Consider the following 20546-nt stretch of genomic DNA (forward strand, 5'->3'; position numbering starts at 1 on the left):
TTGTTGTTGTTAGGGTTCCTTACATATTCTAGTTATGAGTCCGTTGTCCAATATATGATTTACAACTGTTTTGTATTTTTTCCCATTTTGTAATTTGTTTTTTCTCTTTTCTTTTTTTTTCACTTTCTTGAGAGTGCCCTTTGGAACACTATAGTTTTTAATTTTGGTTAAGTCCCGTATATCAGTTTTATTTGTTTGTTTTGGTGCTTGTGCTTTTGATACTTAAGAAACCATTGCTCACCCAAGTTCAGCAAGATTTCTTCCTATGTTTTCTTCTAAAATTTTACAGTTTCTGGTCTTACATTTAGATCTGTGATACGTCTTGCCTTAGTTTTTGTGTATGGTGTAAACCAGATGTCCAGATTCATTCTTTTGCATGTGAATATCCAGTTGTCCTAGTATTACTTGTTGAAAGTCTCTTCCTGTCGAATTGTCTTAGTACCCTTGATGAAAATCAGTTGGCTCTAAATGTGAGGTTTTATTTCTGTACTCTCAATTCTATTAATCTACATGTCTGCCTTTATGCCAGTATAGCCAGTCTTAGTAAGTGTAGCTTTGTAGTTAGTTTTGAAATCAGGAACTGTGAGTCTTCCAATTTTGGTCTTTTCCAGGACTGTTTTGGTTATTCGGGGTCTCTTGCTTTTCCAGAGGAATTTTAGGATCAGCTTGTCAATTTCTGCAAAAATCCAGCTGAGATTGTCACAGAGATTATGTTGAGCTATACATAGATTTGGGGAGTATTGCCAGTTTAGCAATGTTAAATGTTCTGATGCATTAGAACATGAGTTGTCTTTCCATTTATTCAGATCTTCTTTAATTCTTTCAACAGTGTTTTGTGGTTTCCAGTACACAAGTCTTGCATTTTCCTTGTTACATATATTCCAAACCACTTTATGCTTTTTGCTATTATAAATGGTATTGTTTCATTTCTTCATTTCATTTTTGGATTGTTCACTGCCAATGTGTAGGACTAGAATTGATTTTTATGGGTTGATCTTATATTCTGCCATGTTGCTGAACTCTTTCATTAGTCGTAATGGTTTTACAGTGGATTTCCTAGGGTTTTCTATGTACAAGATTGTGTCATCTGTGAACAGAGATAGCTTTACTTCTTCCTTTTTTTAGTCTGAATGTCTTTTATTTCTTTTTCCTGCTTAATTGCCCTGATTACAACTCTAGTACAGTGTTGAATAGAAATGGCATGAGGGGACATCCTTGTCTTGTTCTGATCTTAGGGGAAGAGCAGTCAGTTTTTCTCCATTAAGTACGAAGTACCTGTAGGTTTTTTGTAGATGCTCTTTGTAAGGATGGGAATGTTCCCTTCTATTCCTAGTTTGTGAAAGTGTTTTTATTATGGAAAGGTGTCAGATTTTGTCAAATATTTTTTCTGGGTCTACTGAGATTATCGGGTGGTTTTTGTACTTTATTAATATCTTGACTTTTGGATGTTAACCCAATCTTGTATTTCTGGGATAAATCATATGGTCATAGTGTATACTCTTTTATGTGTTACTGGATTCAATTTGTTAGTATTTTGTTGAGGATTCTTGCATCTTTATTTATTAGGGATTTTAAACTATAGTTTCCTTGTGATGTCTGGTCTTGATATTGGAGTAATATGACCTCTAGAATGAGTTGGGAAGTGTTCCTTCCTCTTGTATTTCTGGAAGAGTTTGTAAAGAATTGGTATTAATTCTTCTTTAAGGTTTGGTAGAATTCATCAGTGGGGCCCTCTAGTCCTGGGCTTTTCTTTATTGAGAATTTTAAAATTACTAGTCAGTCTCTTTACTTGTGAACAGTTCTTGTCAGATTTTCTATTTCTTCCTGAGTCAGTCATTGATTTGTGTCATTTAGGAATTCGTTTGTCTAAGTTATCTAATTTATTGGCATATAGTTGTTTGTGGTATTTCCTTATAATCCTTGAAGATATTTATTTCCCGTCTTCAGTGTACTCCATTTATACTATGCACGATATAGCTAAATGTAGCCTTCTTTTATTTTATTATTATTATTAAAAAAAATTTTTTTTAATGTTTATTTATTTTTGAGAGAGACAGAGACAGCATGCGAGTGGGTTAGGGGCAGAGAGAGAGGGAGACGCAGAAGTAGAAGCAGGCTCCAGGCTCTGAGCTGTCAGCACAGAGCCCGACGTGGGGCTCGAACTCATGAGCTGTGAGATCATGACCTGAGCCGAAGTCTGACGCTCAACCGACTGAGCCACCCAGGCGCCCCTGTAGCCTTCTTTTAAATTTAACTTGTGTGTGCTTTCAATCAGAGGACAAATGTCTACCTTCTGTTCTGGAAAATTCATGTATGTTCCATCGTTGAAAATTGCCTCTCTCCCATTCTCCTTTTTGTTCTGGAACTTTCTGGATCTCTCTGTTCATATTTTCTATCTTCTCTTTTTGCACTGAAATCAGGATGACTTACTTAGGCTTTTTTTTTTTTTTCTTTACATGTCACTAATTCTCTAGCTGTGTTTAATTTTCTGTTTAACCTACCTATTGGGTTTTATTTATTTTTTTAAAGACTTTTTAAAGTGTTTTTAAATGTTTTATTTTTATTTTTTAAATATTTATTTATTTTGAGAAAGAGGGAGAGAGAGACAGAGACAGAGACAGTGGGGAGGGTCTGAGAGAAAGAGGGAGGGAGAAAATCCCAAGCAAGGTCTGCCCTGTCAGCACGAGGCTCAGTCCCATGAACTGTGAGATCATGACCTGAGTTGAAACCAAGAGTCCTATGCTAAACCCACCTAGCCAACCCAGGCACCCCAGGATTTTTCTTTCAATTTTAAGTAATCTCTACAGCCAATGTGGGGTTTGAACTTACAACCCTGAAATCAAGAGTCGCATGCTCTACTGACTGAGCCAGCCCATATGTATCGGGTTTTAAATTTCAATATCGTATATTTCATTTCTGTTTAGTACTTTTTCAAAGTGTTGCTCAGAGTTTTATTTTAGCTCTTGGAGTACCAATTTGTTCCATCTCTTTATTCCCTTGTGATGGCTTTTTGTTGTGGGGTTAGTAACATTCATACTCTGCTCCTCCTCAGCGGTTGCAAAGAGTCGGATGCTTAAAAGTATATTTGGGAAGTCTGCACTTACTGGTGATGATGAGCTCTGGGACATATGAAATGTGTGGGTCAGTGGCTGAGGTGGAGTGGAGGAAAGGATTGTTGGAAGGCTCTTCCCCCAGAACTTTGCGGTATGATTTCTTCTTACACGGGACTCCGCCCCAGAGTCCCCTCCTCCGAGCCTTCCCAGGCCTCTTGACCAAACAACGCCCCCATCCCCCACTCACACTCTTTTCCCTGCTTTATCTTCTTCATGACATTTATCACTACCCAGAAATATATTAGTCATTTGCCTACCATTTGTGTCCTTCCCACTGGGAACGTAAGCTCCTTGATAGCAAGGCTCTGCCTTACGTATTGCCATGTTCTCAGGACCTGGCACGCAGTTTATATCGCCACTAAATGTGAGTGAGTTTGAGTAATCCTGTTTTCAGACAGGAAGTCCTCTCAGCCTGGACGCTGCAGCTTTCAGCTGGGTTGGGTCTGACCAGGCAGCAGAGACGAGGCGAACAGCTTGGTTTTCCATTCCCCAACCTTTTTCTGGGCCTCCTCTAGGGAAGGTCTTTTTCTCCCGTAAGAGCTCAGAAAATACCAGCCACCCGTGTGCTTCGTTGTGGCCTTTTTCTGGCATATGCTTGCACACCTGCCAAAATCAGTAGTAGGCATTTGAGTGCCAGAAGACCTGGGGGAAAGAGGGCACCCCCCCACCCCCCACCCCCCACCCCAAGATCTGGTCCGTAACTGCAGGAGGCTGTAACTGAGTTAAGAGGACAGAGCATTCACAGAAGACTCCTTAGGGTACTTGCCACTCACTGAGCTGCAGTGCCGATGAGTACCCTTCACTGTGACGGGGTGGAGAAGGGCAGCCAGTGCGCTTGGTCCTTGGGCCATCCCTCAACGGGCACAGAAACCGTTCCTGGAAGCTTCTAGGAGGGAGTTATGAATTCCCAGGTGACTCCATTTTGCCCTCTCTCTGCGGTTGCCCCTCAGTGTAGGAACTTGTTCTGAGCAAAGTGCCTGAGGGCGTTCCCACAAGGTGGGCTCAGGGGGTTCCATCTGCATCTCTTAAGGCCCCACCTGAGGCCACTTCGAGGAATGGTGAAGAGCTCTGGAAGCAGGATTCCAGGAAACCCTGCTTGGCTTTCCCCTCTTCCCTCCCTGTTGGGCCTTGGGTAAAGGAGCCCATGGCTCTGGACCTTGAGGTTGTTGTGAGGAGACTACACAGAGGTTTTGTCCAGCACAATGCCTGGTTCACCCCAATAATGTGCCAGTTGGTATTCCAATCTGGCATTTCGGGAGCCACTCAGTTTCCTGATCTGTAAAATGGCTAATAATGCCTGCTGCCCACCTGCCTCTTCCCTGTGCCCCTGGCTGTTGTAAGGACAAGGGTTAATATCCTCAGGCTTTGAGGGCCTGGGGTGGGGGAGGAGCCACATAAATGGAGTATTGTTGTGCTGGTGAATGATCTGGCTTTGTTCAAGTGTCTTCAGTATTTGACTTCCTGCAGTTGGTGTCCCCTTGTGTTTAATTGCTTAGATATTTGCATGTCCTCAGCCGGGCAGTGCATACCTGCCAGACTGTGGCCTGGGTCCTCACCCCGCTGGGGCCTGCTGAATTAGGGTGAGAAGCCTCATTTCCTCCGTCGGGGGGCCCCCCAGGCATCAGGAATGAAAGAAATGCAGAAAGTATGACCCACACGCAGAACTGGTTCTGAATAGGACATTTATTGAAGAGCTTTTGCAGGAGGCGGCGGGCACTTTAATTCCCGAGGCTGTTGGTGGCAGCTCGCTGCTCGCCCCAAGCCTGTTAACCGCTCGGCTGCCGGGGCTGGGAGGGCGCAGCTCCCGGGCCCCAGGTGGCCCTCTCGGTGCTCCGATGGGAGCCCTTTTGAGGAAGGCGGTAGGTACCTGGCTGAGGCCAGGCCAGGGGGTACAAGGGGGCCTGACTCTCAGCTCTGGGCCTCCAGGCCTTTACAAACTACCCCGTGAAAGCTGGCCAGCCTCAGGTTTGGGGGCAAAAGGTAGGTTTCTCCCTTGGAGGTTCAGAAACCGAGGAACCCCATGTAGGTGTCGGAGAGCTGGGGTTTTTTTTTGTTGTTTTCTTTTATCCTACCCTGGCTTCTAGTGGATTTGTCAACTGTGGCTGGGTAAGAGCAAGACAGTCCCGTGTTCCTGTTTTAGAGGTGACTGTAGACGGTTCTCCTGGGGGTTTCAGAGGGCCTTCTGATTTCCGAACATTCAGAGTTGGCTGGTTAGAGAAGGGGCCGCAGTGTTGGAGCGACCCAGCACAAAAGCGCTTCTGCGCTGGGAAAAGCAGAGTTAATCTCCCACTTCTTCCTGAAGTTTCTTTTTCCCAGAATCCACAGAGGGTGGTTATTTTGGATAAAATCAAGTGGTGGCAGGTCAGCAAGTGAAAGGAAGTTCTCCCCCACCCTGTGTCCTCCCGGATGGACACTGCCAGGCAGGGGCTGTGCCCGCCACTTCTGGATCTCCGGGCCACAGGAGCAGGGAGTTCAGGGGGCAGATTGCCACCCTGACTTGACTATGTTTTTAAATGTTGAGTCAAGGCCTTGCTCTTCCAGGAGCGGGATTGTGCTGCCCAGCCTGTGTTGCACCATGCCACGTGCATCCCCTCACCCCAGAAAAGGGACTTTGGTGACAGCCGCCCCTCCTGTCTGCATTCTGGTCTCCTAACCTCTCAGCTAAGGGAGACAGCTCCTTTCCTCCCACCTGGGAACTGGTTGGATGAGTTTCTTGGGCCTCCTTGGTTGAGGCCTCTTAGAAGGGAAGGGGCCCTGGGGGTGGAGACAGGTGCTGTGGGGTGGAGAGGGGCCCTCCTGGACTCTGGGAGAGGGATCCGGGAAGGGAAATGTATAAGGCCTTGCTGTCTAAAGGGCTTGGCTGCCTTTGAGAGTCGCCATTTGTTGTGAGAGCCTATACAGTCTGCCTTATAGAAGAAAATCCACTTTGTTAACTTCTCTGGGTCAGGCACCAGGCCCAAGATCAGCGTCCTGGGTAAAGAAGGAGGGGTATTGGAACATTTTTGCTGTAGTGCCTGAGAGACGGGGAAGGCCAGAGTGGTTTGATGGATGGAAGCAGTTCACTAAGCGGTGTGGTGGGGAGCACTGCTGCTCACATTTACACACTTTTCTGGGTCTGGATGGTCATGCTTGGAAGTAGAGAGGAAGTTGCATTTGGGGTAGCCACCCTGTTGGCAGGTTGCCCCCTGATTCTAATTTGCTTAGGGCGGGAACGTGAGAATTTGGGGAAGGGAAAAAGTCCTCAGGTGATGAGATGTATTCTGACCAGTCCCCAGCCCAGGAGAGAGCCTTTGGCCTGGAACCCCAACGGGACATTCTCTTCTGGTTAAGCCCCCATCTCTCAGTTTTCTTGGTTTCAGAAGCTTCTAATTTACACGAAGCTTTGTGTCTTCACCTTTACTGGGATCCTCCTTTCTGCCCCCTTCACAAGGGTTGGAATGGGTCCTGTTCTTCTTTCTAGCAGATGCTTCCCTGGGTGCTTCTCTTTTTCTCCTCCCTGAAGCTCTCTACGAATAGTCAGCACCTTCTTGGACCTCTGGATTCTTCCTGAACACTCTTTGGCTATATGGACCCCTGCTCCCATAGCCCCACGTGGGGTTTGTCGCTTTTTGGGGCATATTCTCACACCTCATCTCCTAGAGCCCTTCCCTTACTGTCCCGGTAGTTGCTCTTCCTTCCAGGCATGGCTCGGGTGTGTCCTTTCCCGCCATTGCCGATGCCTACAGTCTCTCCCATTCCTGCCAGCCTGGCCTCTTGCTGCCAGCCACCCCAGGTCCTTGGGACGTCCACATCCTTTGGGGACTCAACTCTTCCATGCTGCTGCCTTTGCATCAAGGGCCCTCACGTCCTTTCACCTGCCAAGTAAAAGCTTATTCATCATTCAAGGCTCAGCTCAACTATCACCTCCTTTAAAGCTGCCCAGGTCGCCCAGGTGGCACTAGTTATTCCCTCTTCCTGTGGGCACAGTTTATGTATTTGTACTTCTGTACCAGCCCTGAAGGCATTGCTTTGTGGATAATTTGTTTAATTTTTCCTTCTAGAATTGGTTCCTCAAAGACAGGGACAAGGTCTTATTCATTTCAGTATCCCTAGGGCCTAGTATCATGCTCAGAAGTGTGGAATGAATTCCCAAAACTGGAGACAGCCTTGAACTCCCATGCTGCTCATGACCCCATTCTCTACCTCCTTTTGTTATTGATGGGCTTGTCTTGTTTCTCTTGATAGAGTATCCGCTCTTGAGAGCAGGCTCTGTGTGTGATTCATCTCTGTGTCTCCCACAAGGCTGCCACAATGTCTTTGTGCAAAGTGAGTGCTTGAAAATACTTGTCCAGTGAATTCTGAAGCTCACGACTTAGGAAGGGCAAGGACTGTTATCTCTAAATGAGAGGGTAGACACTGTGGCAGAGATCGCTCACTGCCTTACTCCTTATCTGTCATCCAGCTTTTTGGGGGCAGAGCTGGGGCTGGTTTTGAGCAGTGCTGGCTGGAGTCCCTGGGCTCATACACTTTCTGCTGCTATGCCCCTCTTTGATATTCTCTGTGATTTAGGAAATGGGTGAATAGCAAGGCTCTTCCCATTACCTGATGATTTTATGTCCTTCCCATGCCCACCTTGGTGCTGGATTTTATTTTATTGTTTTTTTTTTTAAACCCGAGGACTAGTGAGGCACCTGGGTGGCTCAGACATCCGACTCTCGACTTTGGCTCAAGTCATGATCCCACGTTTTGTGGGTTCGAGCCCCGCATTGGGCTCAGCTCTCATAGTCAGAGCCTGCTTGGGATTTTTACTCTCTCTCCCTGTCTCTCTCTCTCCCTCCATCCTCTCTCTGCTCTCGTGCTGTCTCTCAAAAATAAATAAATAAAAACTTAAAAAGAAAAAACCAACTCAGGGACTAGTGTCAAGGGCGATTTTTATTGATCTCCTACTTGTGTTTTTGCTACCTTACATTTCCTTAAATTCTGTTCCTGCTCAGGCTTGTTACCCTCCATAGCTCTGTTCCTCTTTAGCTCCTGGTAGCACATGCTGTCTCTCCCTGTAGAACCCTGAGGAATGTGCCCTGCCTGCTAGAGCAAAGGACTCTGACTCACTTACACTTCGTCTTCTGGTTTGTCCTTTCTGTTGGGCATGGATATCAGACTGTTTTCCTTTCCAGCTGAACTGCTTTCTATTTTTTCATGTAGGATCATGGTTCAAATCGATGTTGGGATTGTAAACGATGAATGGTTGGTGGGGGAGGATTAGGTCATGCTAGTTCACCGAGTTTAACACTTTCATCTTTATTATTAATTTGGGATGTGGGTAAACATTTTAGGCACAAATGGGGGGAAATCTCTTGTCCCAGTGCTTGTGGGACAAACTTTGTCCATCCTTGTCATCCTGCCATTTATAGTGGGCTTCCTGTGTGTCAGATGTACAGATTGGTTTATTTGTATCATCTCAGTCTTGGAGACCAGTGAGGTTGGTGCTATTGTTCTCATTTTGCAGATGAGGAACTTGAAGCTGTAAGCCCTTGGGGAGGGCAGGTGGCTTGCCCAAGGCCACACAGGGCCGGTGAAGGAGCAGCTGGCTTTCAGACCAGGTCTGCCTGACTCCAAAGCCTGTGAATCCATTTAGCGCGTGTAACCTCTGCTCCATGGACTTCCATGCACACGTGCACTTGCATATTCTCTCTTCTCTGCTGGGGACGCAGAGGGACCTAACGGGACCCCCTCTGTTCCTACTTGGTTCCTCCTGAGATTCTCCAATGCCTTTGAACCTGATGCAACAGTAAATGCTGTGACTGTTGAAGGCGTGGCTCCTATTTCCTCCCCTCCCCCACCCCAGCCTGGAGGCCTGAAATCAAGCAGTCCCTGCAGCGTGGTGGGTGGGGGTGGGGAGTGTAGGGACAGCAAGGGGCTGGGTTCCTGAATTTTGCCAGTAGGCAGTGGAGGTCCCGTGAGCCTTTTTGGCCTAGTGAGGAGAGTGTGGGGCCTTTGGGACACTGAATCTATCCATGATTTGAATCTATCCATGATCTATCCAGCTTTAGCTGCTCCATCTTCTGGGGACATTGTGTCATTTCCCTTAGTGACAGGCTGTGCTGGGAGCCAAGTTGACCTACCCTTGCTGTAAGCAATAGCAATTTTTTTTTAAAGTATTATTTATTTATTTTGAGAGAGAGAGCGGGAGAGGGAGAGAGAGAATGAATGTGAGTGAGGGAGGGGCAGAGACAGGACGAGAGAGAGAGAGAGAGAGAGAGAGAGAGAGAGAGAATCTCATGACTTAAGCCAAAATCAAGGGTTAGGGATGCTTAACCAACTGAGCCACCCAGGCGCCCCAGGAATGCAATTTCTAATCAACAGTAATTGCTCTCATCTGCCTTTCATATATATGTATATGAGACTTCCTGGGAGGAAGCTTTTCCTGCAATATTTGTAGGGGGACCTTATTGTACTCCCTTCTTCAAATTCCAGAGTGGTTCCTTGGCCACTTTTCCCTTCCTCTCAATTTTTTTGTGACTGGTCACTTGATGTGTGGCATGATGGCAGGGCAGCTGTGCCCCTGCTCTAGGCCCTTGTCTGGGGCCAAGTGGGACAGGACTGCTGGGGTGAATGAGCAGTCACTGCTCCTGGTACCTCTCGGCAGATTGGAAACTTGCTGGCCGTGACTAATGTGAAAACTCATTAGTCTAAGAGGAACTGGCTCAGGCCTCGGTTTTGACCAGTTTATCTTTCACCTACTGTGGGAATGGTGAGGGGTGCTTTAGCACAATAGTGCAGGTGTTTATTGAGCACCTAGTATGTGCATTGCTCTCTGAGGGGGAAGGAAGGGCACAGGAAAGAAGGCCCAGCCCCCCTGGGTTTTACCGTCTAGTCCAGAAGAAAAGCATGCATTTACAGACCCCAAGGACCAGCACTTTAAGTGATACTCTGGGTCATTAGAGTTCAAAGGAGTGTGTATGTATTAGTGTCCTGTGGCTGCTCTAACAAACCCCACAAACTTAGTTGCTTGAAACAGCACGTGTTTATTATCTTACAGTTCTGGAGGTCAGAACTGAATCTGGGTCAACGGGGCTGTGTTCCTTGTGGAGGCTCCAGGGGAGAGGATTGGTTTCCTCACCCTTTCCGGCCTCCTGAGGCTGCCTACATCCTTTGGCTTGTGGATCCTTTCCTCTCTCTGCAAAGCTGGCAGCCTGGCAGTCTTCCAGCCTCTTTCTGTCTGTCCCTCTGTTGTTCTTGGCACATCAGCGTCTGAATCCTGCATCCCTCTGTTAAGGATCCCTGTGATCACATCAGGCCCACCCCGGTAACCTGGGGTAGTCTCCCCGTCTCAGGAGCCTCGACTTGATCACGTTTCAAAGTCTCTTTTGCTGTATAAAGCAACATCAGGAGGTTCCTTATAGCCAATGATTAGGATGTGGATATACTTTGAAGGGGGGCACAGCCTACAGTTGTGTGTGTGTTGAAGGGGCTGGAAGTGGTTGAGGAGGCCCTTCTGAAGGAGGTGATTTGACTGAGTTTGTGTGTGACTGAGTTTGACTGATATCCGGGATGCGATATCAGGTATGAGAAACAACAGGAGCAAACGTTGGGGTTGCGGGGTGGTGGGAACAGTGAGTGAGGTGTGGTCTTCCCACTGAGATGAAATGCCAAGGGCTGTCTTTCCCCTCCACGGCCAGGCTGAGGAGGTTTTCTGGATTTCAGTCTGTTAGGCCCGCATTTCCTCCCAGAATTCAGGTGGGAGGGCTTCATTGGCAGCCGCTCTCCCTTTCCTTCCCAGCAGCTGAAGTCCTGCTTTAAGGACCCAGCCACATTTGATGGCCCCTGCTGTTCTGGGGTGGTGGGAAAAGGAATTCACTAGGGAAAATAAATTCATGAGGGGAAATGAATTTGAGCCAGCTGGCCCAGGTTTGTGACCCAGAAACCCTGGTCGCTCTGTTTGCATGGCCTCTGTGACAGTCACGTTGCTCACATTAACACATCGAACCCAGTTACTCCCCAGGGAGCCTCCCGTTGTCCTTTCTTAGGGTGCTTTGGGCCCCTGAGTCTCCGGGGAGGGTTGGGCGGGGCCCGAGTAAGGAAGCTGCTCTGGAAAGGGGCAGAGAGCCAGACCCTCTCAGGGATCCTCCTGTCCTCGGGAAAACCTCTAGGGCTGTGCTGAGAGGTGTCCTCCCTCTGGCGTGGCCGAGGGGGAGCGGCAAGAAGAGACAGGCAAGAGCCGGGCGTGGGGTGGCGCGGAGCTGTGGGCGACAGCACGGCTGAGTGAGCTCAGCTCCTGTTTGAGATCTCTGAGGAAGTTCACCTTGCTCCTGCCGTGTTTGGAGAAGCCTTAGCTGCTCTCTGTTGCTTCCTTCTGGTACCCTCTCTGAGGAGCTCCTGACAGGGGAGTTGGGGCATTGTTCCGGGGAAGGTCAAGGGCACGTGACAGGTTCTGAGAGCCTTTGGAGTGTGTAGGAAGCCCCTGGGGAGGTGGGTGTGCAGGGGATTTGGGAGCAGTTGCCTTTGGGAGAGCGCCCTGCTCCTTTCCTGCCCGCCTCTAGGGCAGGTGTGTCGGGCTTCCGCTTCTTGGGCGTGGGGTGAAGGGCGGCAGGTGAAAGGATGACGTCAGCCTCCTCCTCCGCACCTGGGCCCAGCCTGACTGAAGCAAAATGTTTTCTGGGGCGTCTCCAGAGCTGGCCCGCGCAGAGGGCTGTCCAGCGGGTGCCCCTCTCTCTCTCCTGCCTTCTCAGCCCGCAGGCCAAGGAGGGAGGGCCAGAGGGGATGTTGCTGAGTCCTGGGGGTTCCCCAGGACCAGAAAAGGAGAGGTTCTCCAGAAGGTTCCCGGTGAGTGCCTCGCTGTAGGACCATCATTTCTGAAGTTGGCCGGGCAGGGTGGGGGTGGGGGGTGGGGGTTGGCAAGGTGATGTCACTTTTGCCTCAGTGACCAGAGGCCTGAGGACAGAACATGGGGGCTAATTGTGGGTTTTGTCATTTTTTCTGTTGGAGGCAGGGGTGTGGGTTCGGTTGGGGGCCTGGTGCTGAAGCCTGGTGAGGAGGAGGAGGTGTGGGACTTGACCCCCATTCAACTGTGCTGGGAGTCCTAGGGGCCTGCTGCAGCCTGCCTCCCTGCCTGGGGAAGGTCCTCAGCAGGCGGAGTTGATAACCTGGAAAGTGTGGGTGGAGGAAGGGTACGGATTGTTAAATTTAGAGAACGTTAAAAAAAAAAAAAGAAAAATGAATCTCCATTCCTCTCGTGCCTCTGCCTCCCCCCTCCCCAAAATGTATGTCTGAGCCGCTTCTTGGGTCCGTCAAAAAGAAAGGCTTAGGGGACCGTCACAGGTGTGGGACTGGAGAGACAGAGTTTTCCAGAAGACTGATTCATTGATTGATGATTAGACTGACTCATGTTGAGGGATGGAACAGGTCACGGCTGGGGGACACTTAGGGGAACTGGAGACTGGGCGTGGTAGGGGGCGGTGGGTGTGGGCATCTGGCTTGGGGGTTTGGCTGCTCTCTGTCACCTCCTCTGGGCTCCCACTTCCCCAGCAGACTGTGTCTTCCAGATGAGTTTGAAGACCTGGGTCTAATCTTGGCTTTGAGGTGACTCTTAACAGTTTGGGGCGATACTCAGGGAAGAGGAAGGAAGGAGAGGTTGCCTCTGCTCAGGGCCATGTGGGCAGTTCTTCTGCCGTCTCTTTGGGAGTCCGAACCACACACACAGTATTGGTTGGGATCAAGCTTTTAGGACCGGAGTGTACTCAGACTCTACTAACAGCCCCCCTGTACTCCGCCTGGTTTGCTCTCACGGCCCCACATGCTTGTCATCCTCCCTTTTTGGGTCTTTAAGTTGTTTTCCAGCAAGCTTCCTGTCCTGGACAGCCTTGTGATCCTGGGGCTCCTGGTCCCTGCGGAGCTTGTCTCATGCGAGGAATTATAGTCCGATCCTGGTGACCTCAAGCTTTTCCGCTTCTCCGTGACCTGCTCTCCTTTGACTTGGAATCTGTATTTTACCACATTGTTCCAACTGGAGGGTACGGGCCAGAGGTCACATAGTAGCGGGGGTCTAGAAATAGCCGGAAGGAATCTTTAACTTTCATTCCTTTACCTCCGTGGCCTTTGTTAGGATAAATGAAGTATGGCGGTAAAACAAGTCTTTATAAGCCCCCCACCCACGGTTTATGGTGAAGCAAAGCCAATGCATTCAGGTCTGTGACTAATTGTGGCCCTGGCTTGTGTAAAATCCATTAGGGAGGCAGCGGCTGGGGCAGGGGGCCTTAAACACTGGAGCCTGTGTGCCTGAATTCCAATCCAGGAGCTACCACATGCTACCTTGTGGCCTCAAGTTTCTGTGTCTGTAAAATGGGGGTAGTAATGGTGCGGACCTTGTAGAGTTGTTAGGAGATGGAAGTGACTTGTTTCTGTAGCACTTAGAACGCTTCAGCTCTTGGTTGGTATGCTTTGTCTCAGCCCCAGGGGGACTCCTGGGCATGGGCATGACTTTGAGAATGGGAGCTTGGTTTGCAGGCAGATGCTTACCTTCAACCAGAGGAAATTTCTCCAAGGAGAAGAGATGCTTTCGTTTCTGTGTTCACAGGGCAATGGGGTCTCTAAAGAGTGACCCTCAGAAGGCACCCCTTAGAGATTAATCTCCCTGAGAGAGTGTGTTGTGGGGGGAGGGGGGCTGTGGCTAATCTACTTTAAAACTGACCTGGCTGGCTGTGAAATCCATCAGGGACTTGGGCCTTTGCCATTTAGCATCCCCTTAGGGGCCGACTGACCCCAGGTTTGATCTGGGAAAGGTCTTAGGCCGTGAGTTTCTGCCCCATTATTCCAGCTGCTACTGACTGTTGGGAGTGGGGAAGGGGGGGGGGGTGGGTGCCTGACAGTGCAGCAGGCTTTGAAGGACACCAGAGTCCCACAGGACTGAGGGTTAAGGACTGGGGCGGAGTTTGGATCTGTGTCTTTCTTTGTGCTGAAATGACACAGCGTTACCCTGCGGGCTGGTTCTGTAGAAAGGCCTAGTTGGTTAATTTTAAAGGCTCTTTTGAGGAGGGAGGAAAAAGGAGCAATGTTGCATTTCCCAAGGGGCTTTCCTCTGCGATGCTCAGAGTTTCACCAAGATGAGCTTGTTAATTAATCCTCCCTTGTTGTGCCTGGAAGGGAGGGAGAAGGCTGGAATGGCCTCAGCGCTGCCACTGTGTCCTTACCCGCACAATGAGAGGCTCCTTCCTATAGATTGCAGAGGAGGTGACACCCCTCCCCCTGCCCAAGCTGAGACCTTCTGTGGCAAAGTGCTGTGCTGGAGAGGGTCCTTGCTGGGCTCTTGATTTTCAGCTCAGGAGAAGCACTGGTTTGTTCATCATTTTCCATTTGCCTGATCACCTTTAAGGCCCCTGAGCTTAGGTCACTTACAGTCTAGAGGAGGGGATCTCACACTAGTCACAGTCACACAGGGGGTGTAAGGGTAATCTTGGGGTGCTGTAGGAGTAGGTAGAAGGGGGCCTCCAGGTGTGTGTTCTGGGGAGGTTTCTAGAAAGAGGGCTGGCTTCTAATCTGAAACCTGAGGATTGGGTATAAGTGACACAGGTTGGGGGGTGGTACGACGTGAGGTAGATGGAGAGGAAATAATGTCCAGGCAAACAGAACATTTGCAAAAGCAAGAGCTCAGGGCTACTTGTTCCAGGTTGGGGCAGAGGCACAGAAAAGCAGGGGGAAATTCAAGGTTACCGGAGTGAGGCCACCTTCTAGATCCTTCTCATAGCTGTGAAGAGCTCTAGGCTGTGGTCTAGTAATTTCTGAGCCCTAGAACTAGGGGTGAAGGCTTTGGGTCATTGGTAATGAGAGTGATGTTCTAGAACTTTGTTCCTGTGGAAACAGAAATACATGTTCTGGGAAGTGGTGCTGGCGAGCTGCAGTCTTCTGGGGTTGGAGTGGAATGTTCCTCTCCTTCCCAGAGGCCATAGCCCCTCCCAGACTTACTGCTCCAGGTTGGCCTACCTGTGAACAGTACCACCTGCTCAGGAATAAAGTCCACCCGGGGCTGTATTTGCCTTACCTGGGAGCAGTTTCCTGCTTGCTGGCCTTCCTGACTTAGCTGTGCTAAAGGGAATTTAGGGAGACTCATCGGTGGCTCAGCCTTGGGGCATTTCCTGGGCCCTGGGAGCTGGGGTGAGTCAGGGCCTGTGCCAGGTGCTGGGGGTTGGGGAGCCTTCGTACTATCTCCTCTGCCTTCCCTGTCAGTATCCAGAAGGTTTCAGATTCATGGTGAAGTCGCTGGTGCCCCAGAGATGGAATCCCAAGGAGATTCTTACTCTCTGGCGAGTGTGTTGTCTTAGATTATAAAGAGCAAGATCTTTATCTGCCCTTGCTGGTGACCCCAGCACAGGTCCCGACAAGTGGGCGCTTGGGAAGTGCTTTTTGACAATTGCTGTTATCATCACTGTTCTGATGAGTTATTGAGTCCTTGCTTCATGCCAGGCACCGCGCTCAGACCTGTACGTGTAGCAGGTCACTGCATCCTCGTGGACACAGCCCTTGGGTAGGTGCTGAGATGCTGAGGTTCTGAGAGGCTGGGAGCTTTGCCAGGGCAGTGGGGCCGGGCTTGGGATTCCATCCGAAGGCACCTTCACTGCTGCTATGGTGGGGATGTCCTCTCTGCTTTTCTGGGGATCGGGTTTCTGAGCCCTGTATTGTCCTTGGATGTGGTTTGCCCATCCTCACCCTGGGAAAGCTTGGAGCCACGAAGGCATGTTACCTGGGCCTCCTTGTGCCTGTTGGCAGATTCCGAGGGAAAGGACCCCCTCCACATTCAGAGCTGTTGTTTTTAACATTGTGGTGAAATACACAGACATAACATTTCCATTGTAACCATTTTTAAGTGTGTGGTGTTTCAGTGGCATTAAGTACATTCCCAGTGTTGCTCATCTGTCACCACCATCATCCCCCGGACTTGATTACCTCGCAAAATGGAAACTCAGTACCCATTAAATACTAACTCCGCATTCCCTCCTCCCCCAGCAGCCACCCTTTTCCCTTCTGTTTCTGTGAAGATTCCAAGGTTCAATTCTTTGTCTGTCCCGCCCAGAATCTCTCCGGAGTGCCCTCTCCAGGCAGCGATGCCAGGATGCCTGTCTCTGCCTCTCTCCGCCAAGAGCGCAGCCAGGAGCGGCCGGTGAGCCTGACCTCCACCACCTCCTCGTCGGGTTCATCCCGTGACAGCCGCGGTGCTATGGAGGATCCCAATGGCTCCGAGGCTTCTGCTGAGAATGGGGCAGGCTCCCCGCGTGGCCGGCATCCCCCCAACGGCAACCCCAACTCCAGCGGCTGGCTGAGCGTGAGGGGACCCCTGTCTCCGTTCAGCAGCCGGGCCCCGGCGGCCCCAGCACATAAGCTCAGCTACCTGGGCCGAGTGGTGCGGGAGATCGTGGAGACGGAGCGGATGTATGTGCAGGACCTGCGCAGCATCGTGGAGGTGAGGCCCGCCACCCAAGGGGCTGAGGTTGGGAGGGGGCCCGGCCTTGGCTCCTGGTAGCCCAGCTCTGTTGTAAACCTGCTTCCACCCCTGGAAGGAAACTTCTCCCTGATAGTTGGTTTCAGAAGACCTGCTTCCCATGGAGTAGTGGGGAGGTCTCATGCGGCCTGCTCTGGGGGAGCCTCTGACCACTCCCACTGCCTTACAACTTTGGGTCACATCAGTAGCCCGGGCCCACAGAACCTCCTGCAGGCCATTAGGGGGCAGGCACGGTTGGTGGGGAGGGGCGGGGACTGCTGTGCTCATGGAAACTGATCACAGTGAGGACACTGGCCTGGATGTTGCCCACCTGTGCCCAGATCCCTGCTCTGTGGTTGCCTGGCTATGGGGTCTCAGGCACCTGCGTAAGCTCCTGAGCCTCAGGTTCCTCACCTGGGACGTGAAGACGCACCCACCTCGTAGGGCCATGTTGGTGAGGCATTTCACACTGCGGGCACACAGGAAGGTGGCTGTGTGGCCGCCACTGAGGACGCCCTCTGCTCGCTGCAGAGGGAACCGTGTATTTGTTTCCGGGGCTGCTGTAATAGATAACCTCAAGCTGCGTGAGTAAAACGCAGACACTTAGTCTGTCTTCGTTTAGGAGGCAGAATGCGTTGTACGCCTCTCTCCTGGCTTCTGCCAGGTGGTTGCTGCCTGTCCTTTGCGTTCCTTGGCCTGTTGATCTATTATCCCGACCTCTGCCTCCACCTTCCTATCGTTGCCTTCTCTGTGTCCTTTCCTCTTGTGAGGACACCAGTCATTGGAGTTAGGGCCCACCCTAAATCCAGTAGGATATCGTCCTGAGATCCTTGACTCATTACATCTGCAAAGACTCTGTTTCCAAGTGAGGTCACCTCCTGAGGTTCTGAATGGATATCAGTTGGGGGGTGGGGAACTATGCAGCCCAGTACGGTAGGCCATGTCTGTGAAGTCACACTGTGGTTGCACAGAAATGGGGTGTGGCTGGAGGAAGTGGGGGGACGGACTGTACCGGGGGCAGGGTGGAGGATGGGCTCTGATGCCTCCCTCCACGCAGGACTACCTCTTGAAGATCATTGACACGCCTGGGCTGCTGAAGCCAGAACAAGTCAGCGCCCTCTTTGGGAACATAGAAAACATCTATGCACTGAACAGGTATGGAGTGGGACTAACACATACTGCGTTCTGCCTATGAGGCCCATCTTAGGGCCTAGAAGGGCCCTGGATGGGCCTAGTCTCCTGGGCTGTGACATGTGGGCCAGGGGCCTGATCACTGAGGGTGGGTGGGTAGTGGTGCTCTGCCCCTGTAAGGTGCTACAGTCAGCTCCCTGTAGGAGAGAGGGGGTGTGGGGTCATGTGCCCTGGGGCTGCTGTGCCTTCTGTCAGGCGGGGGAGACCATCTGAGGTCATGTGCATGTTGGGGCCAGACTGGGCCAGGCCAGCACCCCCTCAGGGAATGGCTGGACTCTGGCATGTGATGCTCTTCTCTCTGTCCCTTTGTGGCCCTTTGTCTCTTCCATCTTTCTCCCCTTCTTGCACATCCCTTAACTTCTTCATCACCTTCCTACTGACCCCATGGGAAACCAGGGCTCCCTGGAGGTGATCTGACCCATTAGGTGAATGAACAGATCAGGCGAAAGGGGAGGCTGAGTGAGGTCTGGCAGGAGGCTACTTCAGGGCAAAGGGGCTCCTTGAGGATATGGCGTGTGCTGCCGGGGCCCACAGATTCCCCAGGGCGAGGGCACTGGTCGGGGGGAGTGTGCTTGAGGGGACAGCATTGATAGGGTATAGGGCCCTCTGAGATGGCTGAGAGACTTCCTGCAGTGCAAGCTTCAGAAGGCCGGGAGGGCAGGGTGACTTGGGCCAGGTACTGGTGGGGGTTGGGAAGACAGATGCATGGGAGGAGGTGACAGGGGAGCGTTGTGGTTAGGGTTTCCCATAGCATCCCAACCCGAATCCAAGTTCAGGCTCTGGGACTCCCCCTCTCTCCCTTTCCTGCATCCTTTTGCACCGGGGTGTGTGTGTCGGGGGCCTTTGCTTACTTTGGGAATCCCAGCCCTCTTCTTCCTCCCCCTTTAATCTCAGTCTGTGTGTGTTTGACTTCTTCTGCTTGCAGAGGAGCTGTCTCTCCTCCCAAGGTGGGTACTCACATCCCCTTTCTCTTGCTTGCTGAGCATGTGGGGCTCCTTTGCTCCCCATCTTTGTGGCAGTGCTGAATACTCTGTGGTTGCTGGCCTGCATGGGGCTCACTCTGAGGGGGGAGAAGCCCTGACTCTTTGGTGTGTCACCAGGGCTGGCTGTGTATCTGGGAACCAGGAGGTTGGGGAGGGGACTTGTTGGTAGGCGTGGAGGCTGTGAGCTGTCTGGGGTCTGACGACCACTCCCCCTCCCCCAGCCAGCTACTCAGAGACCTGGACGGCTGCAATAGTGACCCTGTGGCTGTGGCCAGCTGCTTTGTGGAAAGGGTAAGAAGGGCTGGGTTCTTGCCTCTTGTCCCACCTTGCTGGGGACTCAGAGGCACAGGAACGCCCAGCAGAGGCTTCTGCCAGGGGAAGGAGGGGCGTTCTGGGGTGCCTCAGGTGAGAGGGGCATTCTGGGGTGGAGCCAGGGGCTGCTAGGTGGATGGGGTATCCCAGGGAGATGGGCACAAGGATGGATCTGCAGGTGTTCAGGGAAAGGGGGGCAGAGTGTACTCTGGGGATCAGGGCCATGTTTTTGGTATTCCCAAGTTTGCAGCCTCCCAGAAATCGCTATCTTTGTTCGGTCTCTTCTTAGAGCCAAGAGTTTGATATCTACACCCAGTATTGCAACAACTACCCCAAGTGAGTAATTGGGGTGGAGAGGGGAGGTAGAGTTATTTGGTGGGCCTGGAGCACCACACGCCCCCATCTAGGCCTTCCCAGGCAGTGACGGCCGCCTCCCCCCCTCCCAGCTCAGTGGCCGCCCTGACCGAGTGCATGCGGGACAAGCAACAGGCCAAGTTCTTTCGGGACCGGCAGGAGCTGCTACAGCACTCTCTGCCCTTGGGCTCCTACTTGCTGAAGCCCGTCCAGCGCATCCTCAAGTACCACCTGCTGCTCCAGGTAACCCAGAGGTCTTCCTGAGGATGGGGGGCCCAGGGGAGGGGCGGGGCCTGAGTCTGGGCCGCCTGAGCGCCTGTCTCCCGCTCAGGAAATCGCCAAACATTTTGATGAAGAAGAAGACGGCTTCGAGGTGGTGGAGGATGCCATTGACACCATGACCTGCGTGGCCTGGTACATCAATGACATGAAGAGGAGGCACGAGCATGCAGTCCGGCTCCAGGTGCTGCAGGGCTGGCGGCTGGAGGGACTCGCAGGGGCGGTGGGGTGAGGTGGGGTGGCGCTTGGGAGAGCGCCTGCCGCGGTGAGCTGAGGGCTCGTTTCCCTGTGGGGTGGGCTTCTCTGTGGGGAGCCCTTGTGGCAGCGTGTGTCTGGCAGATGCAAGTGGTGGCTGTGTCTGCAGGAGTTTTCTGGGGCTCCACGCAGTCCCCAGAGTGTCATGAGCAGCCTGACTCTGGGGCTCCCTGCTTCTCTGCTGCAGGAGATTCAGTCACTGCTCATCAATTGGAAGGGACCAGACCTGACCATCTATGGGGAGCTCGTCCTGGAGGGCACGTTCCGCGTGCACCGCGTGCGCAACGAGAGGACCTTCTTCCTCTTTGACAAAGCTCTGCTCATCACCAAGAAGCGAGGCGATCACTTTGTCTACAAGAGTCATATCCCGGTAACCAGGCTGCTGTCCTGTTCTCTGCCCCTCCACTCCTTCTCCACTTCCCCCATTTTAGTGGGCCAATCTCCAGACCCTTTTTTTTTTTTTTTTTTTAAAGATTTTGTTTTTGGGGCGCCTGGGTGGCTCAGTCAGTTGAGTGTTGGACTCTTGATTTTGACTCAGGTCATGATCCCGGGGTCGTGGGATGGAGCCCCGAGTTAGGCTCCACACTGGGCGTGGAGCCTGCTTGGGATTCT

At 51.4% G+C, this 20546-nt stretch overlaps 1 protein-coding gene across 8 annotated transcripts in view; it reads left to right on the plus strand.

The window, feature by feature from the left end:
• PLEKHG3 (pleckstrin homology and RhoGEF domain containing G3) overlaps positions 1-20546 on the plus strand; it is a 41673-nt gene that overhangs the window by 9970 nt on the left and 11157 nt on the right. For all 8 annotated transcript variants that reach the window (XM_043556351.1, XM_043556352.1, XM_043556353.1 and 5 more), the window contains exons 2-8: positions 16156-16542; positions 17618-17715; positions 18956-19025; positions 19336-19382; positions 19493-19643; positions 19732-19863; positions 20122-20304. In XM_043556351.1, coding sequence (XP_043412286.1) covers positions 16195-16542; positions 17618-17715; positions 18956-19025; positions 19336-19382; positions 19493-19643; positions 19732-19863; positions 20122-20304 — 1029 coding nt within the window. In that variant the 5' untranslated portion in view covers positions 16156-16194. The remainder of the gene's footprint in view (positions 1-16155; positions 16543-17617; positions 17716-18955; positions 19026-19335; positions 19383-19492; positions 19644-19731; positions 19864-20121; positions 20305-20546) is intronic.

Source organism: Prionailurus bengalensis, chromosome B3, assembly GCF_016509475.1.
Source record: "Prionailurus bengalensis isolate Pbe53 chromosome B3, Fcat_Pben_1.1_paternal_pri, whole genome shotgun sequence".
NCBI classification, from domain to species: domain Eukaryota; kingdom Metazoa; phylum Chordata; class Mammalia; order Carnivora; family Felidae; genus Prionailurus; species Prionailurus bengalensis.